This window comes from Hylobates moloch, unplaced genomic scaffold (assembly GCF_009828535.3).
Source record: "Hylobates moloch isolate HMO894 unplaced genomic scaffold, HMol_V3 SCAFFOLD_12, whole genome shotgun sequence".
NCBI lineage: Eukaryota > Metazoa > Chordata > Mammalia > Primates > Hylobatidae > Hylobates > Hylobates moloch.
The window spans coordinates 26,490,668-26,509,620 of record NW_026652287.1 but is presented as its reverse complement, the minus strand read 5'-3'; the positions used below and the strand labels follow the sequence as shown (position 1 = coordinate 26,509,620).

The window sequence follows — 18,953 nt, the reverse complement described above, 5'->3', positions numbered from 1 at the left end:
GGTGGTTTCACAGATATATATAATATATATTATATATTATATTTATATATTATATGTTATATGTATTATATATTATATATAATATATATTATATATATATCAGAACTCATTAATTTGTACACTTTAAATGGATGAAGTTTATTGTATTCAAAAATGTTGATTTAAAAGAAAATTGAGGCCAGGCTCTGTGGCTCACGCCTGTAATTTCAGTACTTTGGGAGGCCGAGGCAGGCGGATCACTTGAGGTTAGGGGTTCACCTGGCCAACATGGTGAAACGCTGTCTCTATTAAAAATACAAAACTTAGGCTGGGCACAGTGGCTCACGCCTGTAAGCTCCTGGATGTGAACACTGTAATCCCAGCACTTTGGGAGGCCAAGGCGGGTGGATCACGAGGTCAGGAGATCAAGACCATCCTGGCTAACATGGTGAAACCCCGTCTCTACTAAAAAATACAAAAAATTAGCTGGGCGTAGTGGTGGGTGCCTGTAGTCCCAGCTACTCGGGAGGTTGAGGCAGGAGAATGGCGTGAACCCGGGAGGCGGAGCTTGCAGTGAGCTGAGATTGCACCACCGCACTCCAGCCTGGGCGACAGAGCCAGACTCCATCTCAAAAAAAAAAAATTAGCTGAGTGTGGTGGCGCACGTCTGTAGTTCCAGCTACTCGGGTGGCTGAGGCACAAGAATTGGTTGAACCCAGGAGGCAGAGGTTGCAGTGAGTCAAGATTGTAACATTGCACTGCAGCCTGGATGATGGAGTGAGACTCTGTTAAAAAAAAAAAAAAAAAAAAAGAGGGAGGGGAGGGGAGGAAATTTGGCAAAGGAAGATAGGAAAAAATAGCTAAATGCGTTAAACTTCATTTTAATTTTTTTCAGCATACATATTCTAAGCTGTTTACATCCTTCCTTACTAAGCTTTTTCATACCACCTTATAAAATAGCACTTCTTCAATATTTTAAGCTAGATTTGTATACCTTGTAGTGCCAACTTGTGACTTCTTAAGAAAGTTGTTATCAAGAAAATAGGGCTTTTTAAGAAAGATTATGCCTTAGTAAGTAAAGGGAATCACTGGAGACCATAGTTACAGCAAAATGGGATAATAGAAGTAGAATGCAACTTACAGATATCCTCCTTGTGTTATTTTATATGTGTGTATATATATGTAATGCCTTTTTTAAGGAAGCTGAAAATAGTAATAGGGGAATCAAAGTTTGAGCGTGTGCTGCACACAGGCAAGCCCTATCATTTGCTTGCCTGTTGCTTATTGGCAAAATGGTTAGTCAGCCATTCATTATTTTTATAAAAATTTGGGAATCTGATAGCATTTTGAAGTTTTATGATATAGAATAGTTTATAAATTCTATTTTAGCATTTTAACTTACATACCCATAGTTAGTGCTGCTAAAAATGCACGTACATGTATACTCTCACAAGTTCTTTAAAAAGCCTTTAGAGAAAACTTTTTGATGTCATAAGCACTAAACATTTGCTAAACTGTTTTGCTGTTCATCCATTCAGTGGTCAGTTGTAATGCCTGAGAATTATGTTCTGGGCCTGGTAGCACAATTTATAGCAGGATCCAGTCTCTTTCACCATTGTTTAGAGGTGCAGCCATTTATGCTTCCCTGCTGCATAATAATGCGTGTCTCAGGTTTCAGAAGACATGTTTGGCAGCCTGGTGGGACATTGCCTGAACCCTTGTCTCCAGCTGAGTAAAGTATACAATTGGAACTGAAATCTCAACATAAATTTTAAGTGATTTCATATAAAAGGACAAACTTATTGTCAGTGAACTTTACCATAATCCCAGCAGTAGTAATCTTATTTCTAAAATAGTAAGTAATCTATTGCCAGGTATCCTGCCCAGTTTATTAGTTGGCACTAAAATAGCATAAATTAATTGGCAATTTATAGTGCAACCTTGATAAAAAGTTCACGAGGTTCAGTTTGACTTGTTTTTCAGCTGAATCTTGTTAAGTTTTTAGAGATTTGAGCACATACTGTCATAAAAAGTGTAATAGAAGTCTTCAATTTAATTCACTTGACATTTATTGAGCATCTATAATAAGCATGGCACTACACTAGGTATCCCCTACATGTTTACTATTTCTTTCAGTAGTAATTGTCAAGGAGTACCATATCATTTTTGCTGCTTGAATGGTTTATTTTCTTTTTCTTTTCTCTTTTTTTTTGTTTTTTTTTTTTTGAGACAGGGTCTTGCTCTATTGCCCAGGCTGGAGTGTAGTGGTATGATCTTAGCTCACTGCAACCTCTACTTCCTGGGCTCAAGTGATTCTCATGCCTCAGCCACCCAAGTAGCTGGGACTACCATGCTCCGTTAATTTTTGCATTTTTAGTGGAGACATGGTTTTCTCATGTTGCCCAGTCTGGTCTCGAACTCCTAAGCTCAAGCAATCCACCCACATCGACCTCCCAAAGTGCTGGGATTACAGGCATGAGCCACTATGCCCAGCCTGAATAGCTTATTTTCATCCCCAAAATGAAATCATCATTGATTTGACATGAGTATGGAGAAAAAGTTAAAGGAAATAAATATTGAGTTTTGGTGTCTGCATACCCTAGGGTGTAACTCTGTGAAATGGCACTCAGGTACTTTGGAGTGTGTGTGTGTGTGTGGTGTGTGTGTGGTGTGTATGTGTCACTATGGAAGCATGTGCAAGAGAGAGAGACTTAAAGCTACCTTAGCTATTCACAGGGGAAAAAAGAGATACCTAGGAGAAGTTAAAGAGGCTCAGTAGCCCACACTCAAGCTCAACAGTAGAGCAAGCCTGAGTTTTCCAACTTTAACGTCTCTGTGTAGCATCAGTTCTGTGTCCACAAGCCCAGAAGACTGAAAGACTTATCTTCAGGCAGGTCCGCGAACCCTGTTTATAAGGGGAAATGAGAGAAAGGGTTAACATTCTGATTTCATGTTCAGTTGACAGTGACCCAATAACACCCTTCCGAGGAACAATCAGGTGGAAAGACTGATTGCTAAGGAGGGAAGAGCCCACCCCTGATTGGGCTGTGCCCCAGATTTCTTAAGGAAGGGGCCAGGCCTTTTCTAATTTTATCTCCAGTGTTTGGCACAGAGTAGATGTTTATTAACTGCTTAATAAGTGAATCATCAAATAAATGAATAATCCAGTCTTCCTTGCTCTTACTTGAATTCTTCTTTGTTCATTCTTTTTCTTCCCTTCTCCCCTGTATTCTTTTTCATTTAGAACTTTTGCAATTGTTTATTTCTTTTTATGGAATATACCTGTTTATCCATTTTATAAGCTCCTTGGATGTGAACACTGGGCATTGTTCTTACCTCTCCCCAGCAGGCCTGGAACACGGTAGAACCAAATAAAGAATTGTTGATTGTGAAATTAACCAGTGGAAACTAAATCCCTCAAATGGGATAATATAAATCCAAAAAGTCTAAATTATTTAGATTAAAATATACTCTGAGTATATTTTTCCTTCTTTGTAGAACTTTAAATATTAGTGAGAAAAGTTGCTTTTGCAAATTGTTAAGCCACCATGAGAGTATTGCTTTTGAAATGTTGAACCTGAAGATTTTCTTCATTTTAATTAGTGATGTTAATGTATTTATCTCTATATTCATTACTACCTTATTATTTCACATAATAGAATGTTGTATTTTGTTTTCTCCAATATCAATGCAGGTACTATAGGATACAACCAGCGAAACAGAATTGATACTCTCATGTATCTACTAGCATATCCACAAAAACCCATGGTTAAGACAAAAACCATTGAACTGATAGAATTTGAGAAACTGCCAGCTGGACAGAATGCAACAGTTGCTGTGATGAGCTATAGTGGCTATGATATTGAAGATGCTCTTGTATTAAACAAGGCCTCTTTAGACAGAGGTAAGTGAATTTTCAAAACTAACGCCAAAGGTGCTTTTTGCAGAATTAGATATAGGGATGATTAATGTAAAAATCACTTGGTTAATGTGTTTTTTAAGTTATTTGAATTTTATGATATAGAAACAGGAGGTGGCTGGGTTTTGATATTGGCTTTCTTGTCATTTTTAATGAATAGTATATTGAAATAATTTGTTAAGCGTACTACTACAGAATATTTTTCTTCTTTTTTATTTTATTGGTTATGTGAGACAATCCTTCAAAGAGAAAAAAATGTAAGAATGTGTTTGTTTTCCAGCAGGAATTACAATATATGAAATATGTGTTTTCACTGTATCTAGTGATATATATTATTAACAACAAACCTGTTTGAGAGGGCAGTAGCAATATTTGGATGTAAAAGGCTGTTTCTTATTTGTGTAACCTCATAATTTGGTAACTTCTTTGGCCAAGTGACGAAAGTTAAAAATACATGGCCACAAACTCTGGCGTGGAGTTTTTCTGCTTTTCTTTCTGTTTTTGACAATTACTTTCGCAAATCACCACCTTCGTGGTTTGTTAGACATCACCTGATGTGAAGTCTGACTTCTCTATTCATAATCTCGATTTCTCTTTTTCCTTTCTGGCATACCCACTATGCCTTCCCCTTCCCTCTTTGTAGTTGCTAGGCAGCCATAATAGTACTCCTAGACATGTGTCTTTGGCATTAATGTTGGCCACACTTAATTTATGCTTCTTTTTTTTCCTCCAAATGACAACAGCCATGCTTTAAAACTAGATGTTTTCCTTTCTGATTAACTGGTAACGTTTATGTGGAAATCTGAAGACTTTGTGATGTCTGTCAGAAGCTCTGCAACCCAATTCAATGATCTGAGTTTACTATCCCCTAGCTTTTTAAGCTATCACCTGTAAATAAAATGTCTGTTTACACTTTGAAGAAAACACTTCTTGATTTCATGCAGTTAAGATTCACATTACACTCCAGCATGTTGCAGTTAATGGCTACTGTATGAAATTTCAAGATCATGTAATGTTTCCAAACCAGCTGGCATTCTGATCTGAGTTTATTATGGCCATACACAATTTCCTAGGAGCCATGATGACTACAGCCTTGCATAAAGACACAAATGTCTTCATCTGACATCCAATTATAGAAATTTGTTACTTCATCTCACAGTCACCTTCATATTTAAAAAATTACATTACAGCCCTGAGATTTTATTTATAAATCCACTTTTACCTGATTGATTTCTAAAGTCACGTTCTTAGATTTCTGCTTTTGGTGGAAAATTGTTAAGTGAAGGATTTTACAGCCATGCATTTATTTCATCAGTAATAGGTGGCATTTAATCCTGAGACATTTCTTATTTAAGTGAACTCTGGCATGGCTCAATATATCCTGAGGAGATTAGTAAGAGAATCCAGTTTAAAATAACTGCTTGGCCCAAAGGAAAAAAGAAACACAGCCACAGAATCTTAGGAAATTATAGTGTTGAAGGAATGACAGCTGTTTTGGGTAACTCTACAACTCATGGATTTTTTCTTTTAAGGATTCAGTGGTTAAGTTTTTTTGCCCCACCCAAAGGTTTTTCTTCTGTCCTTTTTGCTTATTTTTCTTCCTTTTATTTTTCTGATCCATTGGTAGACAACTTATTTTTCTTAATGTTTAGATTGTTAGTTGATTTCACAGCTTTTCCCTCATCCACTAGATAAATGCAATCTAAAAATGTAATTAAACTCCAGTCTTTAGGGCAGAGGAGAACTATTTTTCCCATTGAAATAATTTGATTGTTTCTTTTTTCATTCTGTCTCTTCTCTGGAGAAAAATTATTGTTTTTACTTGCTGGCTTAGAACTTGCTCTAAATGCCAAATTTTAAAAAGGAAAACTTTCCAGGGAAGTTTAGCAGAAGTTATGCACCAAAAGGATGTGTATCCTGGCTCAGGAGTCAGTGGACTTGTGCTGTTCAACACAATTCTCAACTCTGCCAACTTTCTGGATGACCTTGGCCACTTAATTTCTCTAGACCTCACTCATAGTGCCTGTAAAAGAGATGGGTTAAGCAGGTGATTTCTAAGGCCCTTTCCAATTCTAATATTCTATGGCTCTGTCCTCTGAAAGAATCACAGCACCAGTCTTAGATTTCTCTCACCCTTCTCCAGTATGACAAGATATATTCCATGCAGAAAATGGTTGTAGAGATTCCAGTGTTTACACAGACAGTAGGTAGGTGACAAGTCCTGTGCTACTTCTTCAGATTATCAGATTTTTATTTGGTTTGTACTGGTCTCAGATTATTATCAAATACAGAGAAGTTTTGGGATTTGGGGGTGGGTGAGGTGGAGTGGATTGTTGAGTAGCACAAATCCATGTTTTCTTATAGCTTTGGGTTACTGGTGGTTCTAATGCCCATTTTGGTTTCATTTTAGGCTTTGGGCGTTGCCTTGTATATAAAAATGCTAAGTGTACATTGAAACGATACACCAATCAGACTTTTGATAAAGTGATGGGGCCCATGTTGGATGCTGCTACAAGGAAACCTATCTGGCGACATGAAATCTTAGATGCAGATGGTATTTGTTCTCCAGGTAAAAGCCTTTTAAAAGAAAAATTTTTAATATCTACTTTTTGAAATCATATGTTATTCAATAATATTTCTGAATATTTGACAGGGCAGAAAAAAGTAACAACCTATAAAACCACTATCCAAACTCAACTAGTGAGGTCATTTTTGATGAATTTCCTTCCAGTCTGTTTTTCTATACACTGTGTTTTTACCTATCAGTAATCTGTGCTAACCATAATTTTCTAGTTATAATTTTGAATAATAGAAAAGCCACTTTAAGGAAATATTTAGAATATTTCATGTCCCTGCATCTGCACTGGTATTTCTTCATTTACGCATTTAGCTTACAGACTACTTTAGAATTTTATCCCCCTGCAAAGGTATGACTCCATTATAATTACAAACTTATAATGCATTTTGTTGATGAAACAAATAGCCCTTGCCCTTATGGGTCTCACAGGCTAGTGCAGGAGACTGACACTGATCAGAGGATCATGCATAAACCCAGGTTAAGGAATCATATAGGTAGCTATGAGGCCATTTTATAGCAAGAGTATTAGACCTAGTTAGGAAGATCAGCATGGCCTTCCCCAAGGAAGTGAGCTGGAATCTGAAGGATAGGGAAGAGTTAACTAAAGAAGAGGATCAGGGAGCATGTTCTAAGTAGTGAGAAAAACTTGTGCAAGGGTCCCAGAGCTTGGTAGTTGAAAGATCTGAAAGAAGACCAGTGTGGCTAACGAGAAGAGAGTGCAGGGAAGCATGGTGCACACGAGTTGGTGGGTGACCCGCGGGGTAGGGGCCAGAGTTAAGTCCTTGCTACCGTGTTAGTATTGTCTTCGTTTTATTTTATTAATTTTATTTTGGAGACAGGGTTTCAGTCTGTCACCAAGGCTGGAGTGCAGTGGCACAATCTCAGCTCACTGCAACCTCTGCCTCCCAGACTCAAGCGGTTCTCCCACTTCAACCTCCTGGATAGCTGGGACCCATAGGCGCGTGCCACCATGCCTGGCTAGTTTTTTGTATTTTTTGTAGAGATGAGTTCTTACCATCTTGCCCAGGCTGGTCTTGAACTCCTGGGCTCAAGTTCTCCACCCACCTCAACTTCCCAAAGTGCTGGGATTATAGGCATGAGCCACCATGCTGAGCCCATGATACTATTTTCGTTATGATCCTAAAAGCAATGATATATTCAGATATGTGTTTTGAAATGATCATTCTGACTACAGTGTAGAAAAAGGATTAGAAGGGCACTAAAATAGAAGGTAGACCCGGTACCAGGAGCTGTGGTGAAGGTGGAGAGAACCCAGTTGTGGGGAGGGAAATCCACATGACTTTGTCATGGTTAGCCTGTGGGTGCTGAACGCTTTATCAAGCTGTGGTTCCTAAGAGACACAGAATATGTGACTTCTCCTTCCTCTCTCTGCCTTTGTTTCTTGGAGAATTTTTCTCATCCTAACACTTGTCAGTATGGCTTGGAAAATACGCGCTATGACAGTACTACAGGTAGTTGGTCTTTGACCTTACCAGGAAGAGATACAAAGCAAAAATGGGAATAACAGCAAAACCAAAGAAATATTTTGATTTCCTCATTGCCCAAGTTAAATTGGCGGTGGCTTATTACTGGTTGAAATAACTATAAATAAAAATAAGTGATCAAAACTTAACACCCTAAGAGATATATAAAATTGCTATTTACTGAGATGATGTTTCTCATGTTAATGTAGTACTCTGAATCATTTTCTTAATTTTATATAGACTATGGTGTGTGTGTGTGTGTGTGTGTGTGTGTGTGTGTGTGTGTGTGTGTGTGTGTGTGTGTGTGTGTGTGTGTGTGTGTGTGTGTGTGTGTGTGTCTCACTCTGTTGCCCAGGCTGGAGTGCAGTGGCATGATCATAGCTCACTGCAGCCTCAACCTGGGCTCAAGCAATCCTCCTACCTCAGCCTCTTGAGTTGTTGGGACTGCAGGCCTGTGCATCTGTGCCTCGTTCGTAATCTTTGTATTCCACACAGATGATAACGATATGCCTAACACTTTTCTTTTTTTCTCAGGTGAGAAAGTAGAAAACAAACAAGTGCTTGTAAATAAGTCCATGCCCACAGTGACTCAGATTCCTTTGGAGGGAAGTAATGTACCACAGCAACCGCAGTACAAAGATGTACCCATAACGTATGTATTGGTTGTGCCCTGGTAATATGTAGAAAGGTTAGAAAAAGAGAAGGAATGGGAGAAATTCGAAGTTAGGTCTTGGTGTGTTGGAGAACTAGAAATAGCAATTTGGGGTAACATTACTTGTCATGGAAAAAGCATGGCATAGAAGATAAAACTAGTCTGTGGAATCATATAGGCCCTAAACTGGGTTTGAGGTGTGGACCACATAGGCAGGGGTTCCTGGTGGAATCAACAACAGGATGAAGGGCTCATGGCATAAAAGTGCCTGGGTTTTAGAGGATCAATGCAGCTTGCTGGGGCTAGGTTGTGAAAGAGTTGGGAATTGATACTGCAGAGAGTGACATGATAAGAGTCATATTTTTAAACAGTAAAACACACTGGCCACAGCATGACATCACAGTATACTAGAACATAGCCCAGCTCTAGTACAGGTTGTTTTGTGTATCTTACATGAGTAAAGCATTTAAATTCTGTTAGCTTCAGTTTTTTCATTTGTATAATACAATGAGAGAGTTAGACTTGTTAATCTCTAAATTTCTTCTAACCTCTAAAATTTAATAAAATATGAACCTAGTGAGAAGGGCCAATGGTAGTCACCACATTGTGATATAAAAACCAAACTAGAAGAGATATCCAACCTAGCCAAGGTGAACTAGGCTAACTGAGTTTAGGAGGTGGCAGTGAGGGTGACATAGGAGAACTGGATTCTTGAGTTGTGATGGCAGTTTTACAAATGTATTCAATACACAGTAGCTGTGGCCTGCTGTGTGCCAGCCATCCTGCCTCTTGTGCCAGCGATATAGAACTGAAATAAGCCACAGGCCTTGCCTGCAAAGAATCATATTTAGTTGGCAAAGACCCCCACACAAAAAAAGTGCAGTAATGACCATGATCATAATAGCATATTGGGAACTTACACTGTACCAGTTACTGTTCTGGACATTTTACATGTGTTAGCTCAGTTAATCCTACCACCCCCAGGAGCTATGTTCTCTTAGTGACTCATTAGAAAGATAAGATGGAAGCAAGGAGAAGTTAAGTAACTTACCAAGATCACACAGCAATAAGGGGCAGCACCAGGATTTGAAGTCATGCAATCTGGCTTCAGAGTGCTTCTCTGGACCACTGTGCTAAACCCAGCAAAGCATTGTGGGTGCCATGGATTTGTCTCTGGAGGAGGAGCACCAAGGAGAAGATGGGCAGCTCTGCTTAGGGGATGGGTCCAGACTCTACACTGACTTCTACAGGACAAACAGCTATTTTACAGTTACAGAGGTGGCTCTGCTGGTTGGGTCTCTTCCTGTCTTGAAGGAGGATATCTCTTTTTCTGTGCAAAGTTCATCTCTCCTTTTGTTTCTTAATTTCATTCACTCTTTTCAGAGACCTTTTTCTGTCATCTTCTCTTTTATCCTCCCATATTTTCAACCTGTTTCCTATTGATTCCTTCTCCACAGGCTAGAAAATGTGCTCTGATACTTTTTACCTTTAAAGAAAAATAAAAGTTTTTTCTGGTCTTTGTGTCCCTTTCTAGCTGCCACTGTATTCCTCTTCCTTTCACTATGAAGCTCCTCAGAGCAATCGTCTTGTCATCTCCATTTCTACTTTGTTACCTTCTGCTTGCTCCCTAACCCTCGGAACTGGCCTGTTACCTACCTCCTCATTCTCCTGAAACGGCTCCAGAAGAGGTCACCAAAGACATCCTATATGTTTGTTTCGTTCAAGAAATACTTTTTTTTTTGAGATGGAGTCTCCCACTGTCACCTGGGCTAGAGTGCAATGGCACGATCTCGGCCCACTGCAACCTCCACCTCCTGGTTCAAGCGATTCTCCTGCCTCAGCCTCCCAAGTAGCTGGGACTACAGGCGCACACCACCACACCCGGCTAATTTTTTGTATTTTTACAAAAATAAAAAATACAATTTGTTGTCCAGACTAGTCTCGAACTCTTCACCTCATGATCCGCCCCCCTCGGCCTCCCAAAGTGCTGGGAGTCATAAGCCACTATGCCCAGTCCTTAAGAAATACTTTTTGAGCACTAATAGTATGCCAGGAACTATTCCAGGCACATGGGATAGTACAGGGAGAAAAACCAGCAGTCCCTGTCTTTGTGGGAGTCACACCCCAGTGCGGGAAGACAGGAAGTAAAGAAATAAGCAAAACCCATGTGTAGTCGAATTTGCCAAATCAGACAGACTCTTCGATCGGAATCTTCTTGCAGACTGGGACTTTGTTTCTTTTTCACCTTGTACCCCCTAGTGTCTAGCATAGTACCTGGCACATAGTGGGTATTCAGTAAATAGTTATCATGTGAATGAATGAATTTCATATGACCCTTCTATAGCATTTGACACCACTGACCTCTCTCTTCCCTTGATGTTGTGACACTGCTCTCGCCTGGCCCTCCCTATCAGTCTAATCACTCACTCTTAGCCCCCCATCCTGCCTGGCCTTGTGGTGACTTCATCCTGGCCGAGGTGACTCTTGAACCTCATCTGGACAAGCTCTCCAATTCTCAGCAGTCCACTCACCCTGTTTTTGCTGATGACTCCCTTGTAGACATCTGCCCAGTGTCAGCTTCGTATCAGCACTTGGACAGCTTTACAGTGGCCCCAAACAGGCTCCTCCTCCTGGATCCCTGTCTTGGTAAATGGCATCAGCTGCCAGCAGCCAGCCAGTCACTAGCACAACCTGACTCCTTTCCTTTACCTGCCACACACACCAATCCTGTCGTTCCTGTCATCTTAGCAGCTCTCTTTTCTCCCTCCTCCTGCTTCCTGCTGCAGTGTCTGCACTGTGGCCCTCTGGTCCGCCTGGAGTTCTTGTTAATTGTCCATCTGCCTCCAGGCTGATACCTCTCAGGCTCTCTCTGCATCACTGCTAGGGTGATTTTTTCGTTTTGAGATGGAGTCTCAGTCTGTCGCCTAGGCTGGAGTGCAGTGGCGCGATCTTGGCTCACTGCAACCTCCACCTCCTGGATTCAAGCGATTCTCTTGCCTCAGCCCCCTGAATAGCTGGGATTACAGGGGCATGCCACTATGGCCGGCTAATTTTTGTATTTTTAGTAGAGGTGGGGTTTCACATGTTAGGCTGGTCTCGAACTCCTGACCTCATGATCCTCCCGCCTTGGCCTCCCAAAGTGCTGGGATTACAGGCGTGAGCCACCTTGCCCAACCTGGTGATTTTCTAAACTACTCTGGCCGTGTTACTGTCTTGGATAAATAGAGTGAAACTTGAGTAAGTTAAGTGAAAGTGTGAACGACAGTGGTGCCTGTGGGAAAGGCGTCCTTAGCACGCCTCCCTGGCCTTGTAGGACCCCTCACACACTAAGCCCTATGTTTCTAGGAAATCACCTCTTATTCTCCAAAATGTGCCATCCTAATTCAATTAGGCCTTGTGCATTCGCTCAGGTTGCCACTCCGCCAGTGACCCACTCTGGTCAGGTCTCAAGTTGAGGGTTACCTCTTCTGTGTCAGGGCTTGACAGCCTGCCACTCCCTGCCACCACTGTCATCCCCCATCCCCAGCAGAATTGACTATCTCCCTTGAGCCTCTCCGGTTCTTCATACTGGATATCATTACTGCACTTACCTGTCTCCTCCTTGATTGGATTGTGAGCTCCTTTGGTGCAGTAACTGTGTCTACTTAATTCTTATGTGTCCAAAGGCTACCAGGATCTGATACATGGTAGATTTCTAATAATGTTTGTTATGTGAAAAAAATTAATAATTGAAAAGCCGAGTAAGTAAAAGTACTATTACTATTAAGAACTAGGAGTTGAGTCTGAAATCCCAGTTCCACTTTGTGTGAGTCATGTGCCCTTGGACAAGTTACTTAACCCCTCTAAGCATCAGTTTTCCTCATCTATAATAAGGGAATAACAGTATGGACTGTTGTGAGAATTAAATTGCACTGTGCCTTCCTCATAATAAACATGTAGTATTGTAAAAGGGAAATTGTGAAATTTGAATTTAATGTTAAAAAAAATTGAAGTCATTTTTCAGAGCCCAAGATGAAAATGTCAAAATACTCTATGGTAGGCATGAAATGAAATATAACATGGGTGAGAAGTTCACAAAGGGCAGTTTGAAAACTCTGTTTTAGTGACTTTCTCTTAACACCAGCTACAAAGGAGCAACAGACTCATACATTGAAAAAGTGATGATATCTTCAAATGCTGAAGATGCTTTTCTGATCAAAATGCTGCTGAGACAGACAAGGCGTCCAGAAATTGGAGACAAATTCAGCAGTCGTCATGGACAAAAAGGTAAACTGTATCATTTCTCAACTTGATTATAAAACAATATATGAATGTATTTGTTAGCCACTTACATAAAATTCCCCCATTTAAAAAATTTACTTTGGAAAAGTATTACATTGTTATAAAAATTATTCTTGTTTTATTTCTTAGATTAACCTGTTTATATTTTAATGGCATTTAAAAATATACAGTAGACTTGCTCCTCTGTGCTATTTCATTCTCCTGCAGTTGCTATGCCCAGAATTATAAATACATTCTAGGTGATGTGCCTATTGAGATACATGTAGCTGTTCAAAAAATAAATAGCAGTGCCTTTTTTTTTTTTTTCCTGAAAGGTACATCTTTAAACTACTATATGTTCTGTTGGGTCATAGTATCATAAGATGTCAGCACTAGAAGACACCTCAGAGTTACCGTCCCCTTGTTTACAGATGAGGAAGTTCAGACCCCGTATTTTCAGTGGCCAGTCAAGGATACGCAGCTACTTGGTTGCTGAGCTGGTGTTAAAACCTGGGTCTCCTGACCCCAGGGCGGTGCTTTGTGTGTCTTCTACATCTAATCCCATTGGCAAGCCTCACTCATTCCTTTGATGGTTACTGCACAGTTTTCATCTATTTGTAGTTTTGTTTATTTTCAAGAAACATAGCACCGTATCACTGTTAATTTTAGCTCTGCCTGCCGCTTAGCTTTAAGAACAACAACACCTAACACTTTTGTAGCACTAACTGTGTGCCTGGCTGCGTTCTCTTCGCTTTACAGGTGCTGACTCATTTGATTCTCACACAATTTTGGGAGGGAGGTAGCATCATTATCCATATTTTGTAGATAAGGAAACAGAGGCATAGAGAGATTAATAGCTTGCCCAAGGTCACACAGTTAATGGGAGAACTGACATTTGAACCTTGGCAGCTTGGCTCCAGAGACCTAGCTCTTAATTACTAGGCCACACTGACTGTTAAGCAGTTAGCAATGTGCCTGGCACATAGTAAGTGCTCAAGAAGGTGGCTCACGCTTGTAATCCCAGCACTTTGGGAGGCCGAGGCGGGCAGATCACGAAGTCAGGAGATCGAGACCACGGTGAAACCCTGTCTCTACTAAAAATATAAAAAAATCAGCCGGGCGTGGTGGCGGGCGCCTGTAGTCCCAGCTGTTCGGAGAGGCTGAGGCAGGAGAATGGCGTGAACCCGGGAGGCGGAGCTTGCAGTGAGCCGAGATCGCGCCACTGCACTCCAGCCTGGGCGGCAGAGTGAGACTCCGCCTCAAAAAAAAAAAAAAAAAAAAAGAAGTAGCAGCAATGATCATTAACATTGACCATCTTTCATTTGATATATACTTAAGATGTATCATTTCTACTTTTCTACCTTGACTCTCACATTTGCTTATAAATTACTAGTGTGATATCTTCTTATTTTTAATTGGTTTGAAGATAACTACACATTGTGTTTCTGCTGATTTTAAGTTTCTTTGCCAAACGAGTATATCCATGTTACAGTTTTCTTGGTCAAGTATACTCAGCCTTAGTCGTCATTCTGCCAATGAAACTATGTCAGACTAAGATACTCTTTCATCAAAATCATTTTTAGTTCTGTTGTCAGAGGCAGGATTATTTTAGCCTGCCAACATTTTTAAGAAATGATTGGTTCCATCTGTTAATGTGAATTTGACACCTGTAATTCATATAGTTCCCGGAGATACTAACTCTTAATGCCCTTTGAGTGTTTTTAAAAGTATCTTGAGTTTCTAACTTTTTATATGGCTTGCCAGTAAAAAATCAAATTCTGTATATTGAAACTGTTTCCCCTTTTATCTTGGTCTTGACAGTTGCTGAGTCAATTATGGGGTAACCTTAACCTCATTTGCTAGGTCACTGTGGGGTAACCTTAACCTCATTTGATGTCTCTATCTTACTTGGCCTCCTACTTGGATAAGAGCACAGTTGATACTCTTCTTGTAAAATATTGACACTGGAAGCTTCACAAGAAGGCACACCATAAGAGAATATCCCCCTTCTGAATCAGTTTACAAGACTAAGGTACCCCAAATCCTTATGTCTTTATCCCATCAGGGTATTATGCAAAGAGTTGCAGACTAGCAGATATTTCAGCGGCTATGCAATGTGTTCTAACTCCACTAAACTTTTTTTTTTTTTTAACTTTAAGTTCTGGATTACATGTGCAGAACGTGCAGTTTTGTTACATAGGTATACACGTGCCATGGTGGTTTGCTGCACCCATCAACCCGTCACCTACATTAGGTATTTCTCCTAATGTTATCCCTCCCCTGGCCTCCCACCCCCAGCAGGCCCCGGTGTGTGATGTTCCCCTCCCTGTATCCAAGTGTTCTCATTGTTCAACTCCCACTTATGAGTGAGAGCATGCGGTGTTTGGTTTTCTGATCTTGTGATAGTTTGCTGAGAATGATGGTTTCCAGCTTCATCCATGTCTCTGCAAAGGACATGAACTCATCCTTTTTTATGGCTGCATAGTATTCCATAGTGTATATGTGCCACATTTTCTTAACCCAGTCTATCATTGATGGACATTTGGGTTGGTTCCAAGTCTTTGCTATTGTGAATAGTGCCGCAATAAACATACGTGTGCATGTGTCTTTATAGTAGAATGATTTGTAATCCTTTGGGTATATGGGATTGCTGGGTCAAATGGTATTTCTAGTTCTAGATCCTTGAGGAATCGCCACACTGTCTTCCACTATGGCTGAACTAATTTACACTCCCACCAACAGTGTAAAAGTGTTCCTATTTTTCCATAACCTCTCCAGCATCTGTTGTTTCCTGACTTCTTAATGATCGCCATTCTAACTGGCATGAGATGGTATCGCATTGTGGTTTTGATTTGCATTTCACTAATAACTAGTGATGATGAGAATTTTTTCATATGTCTGTTGGCTGCATAAATGTCTTCTTTTGAGAAGTGTCTGTTCATATCCTTTGCCCATTTTTTGATGGGAGTTGTTTGCTTTTTTCTTGTAAATTTGCTTAAGTCCTTTGTAGATTCTGGATATTAGCCCTTTGTCAGATGGATAGATTGCAAAAATTTTCTCCCATTCTGTAGTTTGCCTGTTCACTCTGATGATAGTTCCTTTTGCTATGCAGAAGCTCTTTAGTTTAATTAGATCCCATTTGTCAATTTTGGCTTTTTGGTGTTTTAGCATGAAGTCTGCCCATGCCTATGTCCTGAATGGTATTGCCTAGGTTTTCTTCTAGGATTTTTATGGTCCTAGGTCTTATGTTTAGGTCTTTGATCCATCTTGAGTTGATTTTTGTATAAGGTGTAAGGAAGAGGTCCAGTTTCAGTTTTCTGCATATGGCTAGCCAGTTTTCCCAACACCATTTATTAAATAGGGAATCTTTTCCCCATTGCTTGTGTGTGTCAGGTTTGTCAAAGATCAGATGGTAGTAGATATGTGGTGTTATTTCTGAGGTCTCTGTTCCATTGGTCTATATATCTGTTTTGGTACCAGTACCATGCTGTTTTGGTTACTGTAGCCTTGTAGTATAGTTTGAAGTCAGGTAGCATGATGCCTCCAGCTTTGTTCTTCTTGCCCAGGATTGTCTTGGCTATGCAGGCTCTTTTTTGGTTCCATATGAACTTTAAAGCAATTTTTTCCACTTCTGTGAAGAAAGTCAGTGGTAGCTTGATGGGGGTAGCATTGAATCTATAAATTACTTTGGGCAGTAAGACCATTTTCCTGATATTGATTCTTCCTATCCATGAGCATGGAATGTTTTTCCATTTGTTTGTATCCTCTCTTATTTCCTTGAGCAGTGGTTTGTAGTTCTCCTTGAAGAAGTCGTTCACATCCCTTGTAAGTTGGATTCCTAGGTATTTTATTCTCTTTGAAGCAATTGTGAATGGAGTTCACTCATGATTTGGCTGTCTGTTTGTCTGTTACTTATGTGTAGGAATGCTTGTGATTTTTGCACATTGATTTTGTATCCTGAGACTTTGCTGAAGTTGCTTATCAGCTTAAGGAGATTTTGGGCTGAGATGATGGAGTTTTCTAAATATACAATCATGTCATCTGCAAACAAAGACAATTTGACTTCCTCTCTTCCTATCTGAATATACTTTATTGCTTTCTCTTGCCTGATTGCCCTGGCCAGAACTTCCAACACTATGTTGAATAGGAGTGGTGAGAGAGGGCAACCCTGTCTTGTGCCAGTTTTCAGAGGGAATGCTTCCAGTTGTTGCCCATTCAGTATGATATTGGCTGTGGGTTTGTCATAAATAGCTCTTATTATTTTGAGATACGTTCTGTCAATACCTGGTTTATTGAGAATTTTTAGCATGAAAGGCTGTTGAAGTTTGTCAAAGGCCTTTTCTGCATCTATTGAGATAATCATGTGGTTTTTGTCATTGGATCTGTTTATGTGATGGGTTACGTTTATTGATTTGTGTATGTTGAACCAGCCTTACATCCCAGGGGTGAAGCTGACTTGACTGTGTTGGAAAAGCTTTTTGATGTGCTGCTGGATTCGGTTTGCCAGTATTTTATTGAGGATTTTTGCATTGATGTTCATCAGGGATATTGGTCTAAAATTCTCTTTTTTTGTTGTGTCTCTGCCAGGCTTTGGTATCAGGATGATGCTGGCCTCATAAAATGCGTTAGGGAGGATTCCCTCTTTTTCTATTGATTGGAATAGTTTCGGAAGGAATGGTACCAGCTCCTCTTTGTACCTCTGGTAGAATATGGCTGTGAATCCATCTGGTCCTGGACTTTTTTTGGTTGGTAGGCTATTATTGCCTCAATTTCAGAACCTGTTATTGGTCTATTCAGAGATTCAACTTCTTCCTGGTTTAGTCTTGGGAGGGTGTATGTGTATAGGAATTTATCCATTTCTTCTAGATTTTCTAGTTTATTGCATAGAGGTGTTTATAGTATTCTCTGATGGTAGTTTGTATTTCTGTGGGATTGGTGGTGATATCCCCTTTATCATTTTTTATTGCATCTATTTGATTCTTCTCTCTTTTCTTCTTATTAGTCTTGCTAGTGGTGTATCTATTTTGTTGATCTTTTCAAAATACCAGCTCCTGGATTCATTGATTTTTTTGATGGGCTTTTTCTGTCTCTACCTCCTTCAGTTCTGCTCTGATCTTAGTTATTTCTGCTAGCTTTTGAATTTGTTTGCTGTCGCTTCTCTACTTTTAATTGTGATGTTAGGGTGTTCATTTTAGATCTCTCCTGCTTTCTCCTGTGGGCATTTAGTGCTATAAATTTCCCTCTACACACTGCTTTAAATGTGTCCCAGAGATTCTGGTACGTTGTGTCTTTGTTCTCATTGGTTTCAAAGAACATCTTTATTTCTGCCTTCATTTCATTATTTACCCCATAGTCATTCAGGTGCAGGTTGTTTAGTTTCCATGTAGTTGTGTGGTTTTGAGTGAGTTTCTTAATCCTGAGTTCTAATTTGATTGCGCTCTGGTCTGAGAGACAGTTTGTTGTGATTTCTGTTCTTTTACATTTGCTGAGGAGTGTTTTACTTCCAATTATGTGGTCAGTTTTAGAATAAGCGCAATGTGGTGCTGAGAAAAATGTATATTCTGTTGATTTGGGGTGGAGAGTTCTGTAGATGTCTATTAGGTCCATTTGGTCCAGAGCTGAGTTCAAGTCCTGTATATCCTTGTTAAGTTTCTGTCTCATTGATTTGTCTGATATTGACAGTGGGGTGTTAAAGTCTCTCATTATTATTGTGTGGGAGTCTAAGTCTCTTTGTAGGTCTCTAAGAACTTGCTTTATGAATTTGGGTGCTCCTGTATTGGGTGCATATATATTTAGGATAGTTAGCTCTTCTTGTTGAATTGACCCCTTTACCATTATGTAATGGCCTTCTTTGTCTCTTTTGATTTTTGTTGGTTTAAAGTCTGTTTTATCAGAGACCAGGATTGCAACCCCTGCTTTTTTTGTTTCGTTTTGTTTTCCATTTGCTTGGTAGATCTTCCTCCATCCCTTTATTTTGAGCCTGTGTAAGTCTTTGCATGTGAGATGGGTCTCCTGAATACAGCACACTGATAGGTCTTGACTCTTTATCCAATTTGCCAGTCTGTGTCTTTTAATTGGGGC

General features: G+C 39.9%; 1 protein-coding gene across 2 annotated transcripts in view; it reads left to right on the top strand.

The window, feature by feature from the left end:
- The window catches only part of POLR3B (RNA polymerase III subunit B), a 148,560-nt gene that overhangs the window by 93,890 nt on the left and 35,717 nt on the right, over window positions 1-18,953 (top strand). For both annotated transcript variants that reach the window (XM_032168802.2, XM_058425560.1), the window contains 4 exons: window positions 3,674-3,883; window positions 6,309-6,467; window positions 8,495-8,612; window positions 12,736-12,878. In XM_032168802.2, coding sequence (XP_032024693.1) covers window positions 3,674-3,883; window positions 6,309-6,467; window positions 8,495-8,612; window positions 12,736-12,878 — 630 coding nt within the window. The remainder of the gene's footprint in view (window positions 1-3,673; window positions 3,884-6,308; window positions 6,468-8,494; window positions 8,613-12,735; window positions 12,879-18,953) is intronic.